The sequence below is a fragment of the Danio rerio genome, chromosome 6 (assembly GCF_052040795.2).
Source record: "Danio rerio strain M-AB ecotype USA chromosome 6, GRCz13ab, whole genome shotgun sequence".
Taxonomy (NCBI): domain Eukaryota; kingdom Metazoa; phylum Chordata; class Actinopteri; order Cypriniformes; family Danionidae; genus Danio; species Danio rerio.
The window spans coordinates 16,801,996-16,807,026 of NC_141026.1; the positions used below are offsets into that span (position 1 = coordinate 16,801,996).

At 36.5% G+C, this 5,031-nt stretch overlaps 1 protein-coding gene across 2 annotated transcripts in view; it reads left to right on the forward strand.

Annotated features, from left to right (window-relative positions):
- The window catches only part of drc11 (dynein regulatory complex subunit 11), a 174,938-nt gene that overhangs the window by 128,350 nt on the left and 41,557 nt on the right, over positions 1-5,031 (forward strand). The window contains 1 exon segment of one of the 2 annotated variants that reach the window (NM_001098731.3): positions 1,984-2,582. The exons of the other annotated variant lie outside the window; for it this stretch is intronic. Coding sequence (NP_001092201.3) covers positions 1,984-2,136 — 153 coding nt within the window. The 3' untranslated portion in view covers positions 2,137-2,582. 2 annotated transcript variants of the gene reach the window in all.

Consider the following 5,031-nt stretch of genomic DNA (forward strand, 5'->3'; position numbering starts at 1 on the left):
TTAATTATTCTGATTAAGACAGAAAGCAGCTACTATAATATATATACAGTACACTCATCAGCCACTTTATTTGGTGCACCTGCCCAACTGCTCGTTAACACAAATTTCTAACCAGCCAATCACATTGCAGCAACTCAATGCATTTAGGCATGTAGAAATGGTCAAGACGATCTGCTGCAGTTCAAACCGAGCATCAAAATGAGGAAGAATGGCCCCTAGCGTCTGTCACTAGAGCACCTTAGGAGGTCGGAGGAGTGATGTTTACCTGCACAGCACTTACTAGCTGGACTTCATAACACAGACATGGTCAGGACGCTGCAGTTCAAACCAAGCATCAGAAAAGGAAAGAAAGGTGATTTAAGTGACTTTGAACGTGCCATGGTTGTTAGTGCCAGACAGGTTAGTCTGAGTATTTTCAGAAACGGCTGATCTACTGGGATTTTCATGTACAACCATCTCTAATGTTTATAGAGATTGGTCTGAAAAGAAGAAAATATCCAGTGAGTGGCAGTTATGTGGGCGCAAATGCCTTGTTGATGCCAGAGGTCAGAGGAGAATGGCCAGACAGGTTTAAGCTGATAGAAAGACAACAGTAACTCAAATGAACACTCGTTACTTGCCTTTATAGCTCAGGCTGCTGGTGGTGGTGTAATGGTGTGGGGGATATTTTCTTGGCACGCTTTGGGCCCATTAGTACCAATCGAGCATCGAGCCAATGTCACAGCCTACCTGAGTATTGTTGCTGACCATGTCCATCCCTTTATGACCACACTGTACCCATCTTCTGATGGCAACTTCCAGCAAGATAACGTACCATGCCATGATGCGTGAATCATCTCAGACTGGTTTCTTAAACAAGACGATGATTTCACTGTACTCTAATGGCCCCCACATTCACCAGATCTCAATCAAATCGAGCACATTTGAGATGTGGTGGAACGGGAGATTCACATCATGGATATGCAGCCAAAAAATCTGCAGCAACTGCATGATGCTATCACATCAATATGGACCAAAATCTCTAAGAAATATTTCCAGTATCTTATTGAGTCTATGCCACGAAGAATTAAGGCAGTTCTGAAGGCAAAATAGGGTTCCAACCTAGAACTAGTAAAGTGTACCTAATAAAGTGACCGGTGTGTGTGTGTGTGTGTGTGTATGTGTGTGTGTGTGTGTGTGTGTGTGTGTGTGTGTGTGTGTGTGTGTGTGTGTGTTTGTGTGTGTATACATTCATTCATTCTTTTCTTGTCGGCTTAGTCCCTTTATTAATCTGGGGTCGCCACAGCGGAATGAACCGCCTGTGTGTATACATATATCTAAAATAATTAAAGCTATGCAACTAATTTTTACTAACTTTAACAAAAAATGCATGTTAAATCTAGGGTTTCAATTACAAAATGTCATTTTCTAAATCCCCTTGTCTTTTTATATTACATTTTTCCCATTTCGAATGTTATTAGGCTATTCTCCTAAAAACTTCCTTCCCGCTTGTCAACTAGCAATTAAGTGAAATCCAGCCCCCTGCCTGTGGCAGTTTAGTCTGCTCATTCCTCAACAAAACATCTGTCTGTGTTTCTGTGCATTATAGGTCACAGAATTCAGCTTTTTATTCAGTGAAAGTCAGGGGATTTGAAATTTGGCCTAGAGTGGGACCCTGTAAATCATCTCCATAGTGATGACGTGTAACTGCATCTTTTGGGTAAAATAACTCAACAGGCCTCTGAGATGATACTGGTTGGTTCTATTGTGTGCATTCAAAGTGCTGAGTTTAATGTTGTAGCTAAATAAAATAAAAAAGCTCCAAATGTGCACAATGTTTTGTATAGTTACCACAAAATAGGAAAATTTGAATGACTCAATTTTGACAGAAATGTCAGATAAATCCTTATAATTCCAAAATGATGACGATGGATAATGATGTTGGTGTATTGAGCTCAAGTTATGCGTATACTTAAACTGATATTATATTGTGTGTACTTGTAGGCATGGTACAGCCGGACACCTCTGGGCAAAAAACGAGCGCGTGCAGCTAAAGCCAGTGAAGAACAGGCAATTCTTAAAAAAGGGAAAACTAAAGGAGGAAAATTGCAAAAGAAAGGGAAGGAAGGGAAGAAGAAGAAGAAGAAAAAGAAGTGAAAAGAGCCCTATTTAAAAAAAAATACAGGAGCAGTTCTTGTTCTGTCCAGCAGAGGGCATTAGCACCTTTTACAAAAACCTGTCTAACTCAAAGTTGAATCCTTTTTATGGTTTCTCAGTGTCTTTTGGTTTAAATGATGTCTTTCCTCAGGTTCCGCTGTTGACTCTTTATAAAATTTCTTACTTGAATTAAGTATCTAAAGGATTTTGGATTACTATTGTAGTTTTTTATTGTGAAAAAGGGATTTTGTGTATGAATGCTTGCACATGTCAGAATGTTCCACACTGAAACTGAGACTGGATTAGTTCAAACTTTCTCATCATTGTGTAGAGCACAAGTGCAAAGCTGGGCCTATTGTTTAATACATATTCTGCATGTGATCTACTTTTATTTTGTCATTTATTAAAATGTGAGTGCAATTAATAAAGGACAGTTCTGGACTCTGGAATGATGCACATTTACTTATTTACATTTTACATTTACTCCGTTACATTTACTATGATAACATTTCATTTTTGGACACAACTCACATGTGAGAATGTGTATTATAGGGAGAAAAAAGCTGAACACTTTTTATGATCAAGGATTTTCAGGAAAAGTGGATTTTAATGTATATAATTAAAGATTTACTTTGTATAATGTGACAAAGTTGTACAATGAGCTTGGCTGCAGTTAGTGTAGTTCAGAACAATAGTGAAAATGGGTAAAGAGACAGTCCATCCAAAAATGAAAATCTATCATCTATTACACATCACTGTGCAACTCTAAACATGTATCTGTTTATTTCTTCAGCTGAATACAAAGTTGATCCAATGGAAATCAGTAGAAATTAAAATGTTAGATACCAATATTCATTCATTCATTTTCTTTTCAGCTTAGTCCCTTTATTAATTTGGGGTCCCCACAGCGGAATGAACCGCCATCTTATCCAGCATTTGTTCCATCCAGCAGATGCCCCTCCAACCACAACCCATCACTGGGAAATACCCATTCACATCATTCACACACATACACTATGGACAATTTTAGCTTGCCCAATTCACCTGTACCTCATGGCTTTGGACTCGGAGAAAACCCACATGCAAACTCCACACAGAAATGCCAACTGACTTAGTCGGGGCTCGAACCTGCAACCTTCTTGCTGTGAGGCGACTGTGCTACCCACTGTGCCACCGTAACGCCCCAGCTACCATTATTCTTTAAAATATTTAATTCTTTCTTAAACAGAATGTGTTTGAAAAGACGCAAGTTAAATAAATTATGGCAATTCTCATTTTTAGGCAGGCCCTCATAACTATTAAGTTTTGAAATCAGCATGAAAAGAAGTAAAGATTGTTGTTTTTTCCCCATATTGTGACAAACATCCAAACAAAATAAGTAGAGTGGTGGATGACTTGTCTTTTGGAAACTGATTGGATTGTTGAAAGATGGATGTTGCAAACAAAATGGAGAAAAATTGATGACTGTATGAACGCAGTGCAGAATGAGACACGGTCTGATAGCCCCACCTTAAAGAACCGTTAGTCCCGTCTTAAAGGCATTCCAAGTGACCAAAAGTGAAGAAAAGTCATTTTAAGAGAGGAGGAAACATCTAATTTGATTAAAGATTATGAGAGTGGGGTGACAGAGTGGCTCAGTGGTTAGCACTGTCACCTCACAGCAAGAAGGACGTTGCTTCGAGTCCCGACTGGGTCAGTTGGTATTTGTATGTGGACTTTGATCATGGAGCATGCTCATTCTGTTCGCATGTGTCTCCTCTGGGTGCTCCATTTCCCCCACAGTACAATGATATGCAGTATATAGGTGAGTTGAATAAACTAAATTGGCTGTAGTGTACTGCAAGTGTGTGCATGTGAGAGTGTATGGGTCTTTCCTAGTACCGGGTTGCAGCTGGAAGGGCATCCTCTGAGTATAATATATGCTGGATAAGTTAGTGATTCATACTTTCAAAAGATGATGACATTTTTACATAAAGTGAAAATGCACAGTTTCTTGTAAGGGTTGAGGTAGAGCAATAGAAAATACAGTCATACCGTATAAATATAATGGAAACCTATAGAATGTCCCCACAATTTACTAAAACCAACAAACAAGTTTATCTGTGCTTGTGTGCATGCATAAAAACACTTTTGTAAAAAAAAGTTTGTTTTTTTTAAAGTACTCTTTCCTTTTTGTTTATGACTTAAATTTGATGAGCAACAAATCATTGCAGTTATATTATTTAAAAAGCATTTAGGGTAAATTATATTGATATTGTTTGATTATGTTTTGTTAACCACAAATATGTCCATTTTGTTAATTTAGTGTGTTTACTATAGTTTATATATATATATATATATATATATATATATATATATATATATATATATATATATATATATATATATATATATATAGTTGTATGAATAGATATGAAATAAGAGTACAAACGACAACAAAAATAAAAAGACGTAATTGCAAAACTAATAATTTTGTCCTTTAAAAGACTATCTCCAGAAGAAAAAAATATCACATATACTGTGAAAATTTTCATGCTTTGTTATTATCATTTGGGAAATATCTAAAAAAAAGAAATAAAAATTAAAGGGGGGCTAATAATTCTGACTAATATATTTTTAAAATAATATATTTTAAACTGAAGAGTTGTTTCCTTGATGACGTTTTATTTAAATAAGTCTAAAAACCCAACCAAAAACTTAGTGATTTAATTATTGATTAATTGTATATCAATATTATATTATAAATATTGATTATTGGTAACAGAGTTGAAGTTTCTCCACTTAGCTGACAATAGGAAAACATGTCAGAAATGTCAGTGACGTTTCAATTAACAGCCTTGACCGCATTATACGAAATTCGTTCGAAAGATTCCACGGATTCCATGACGTCACCGA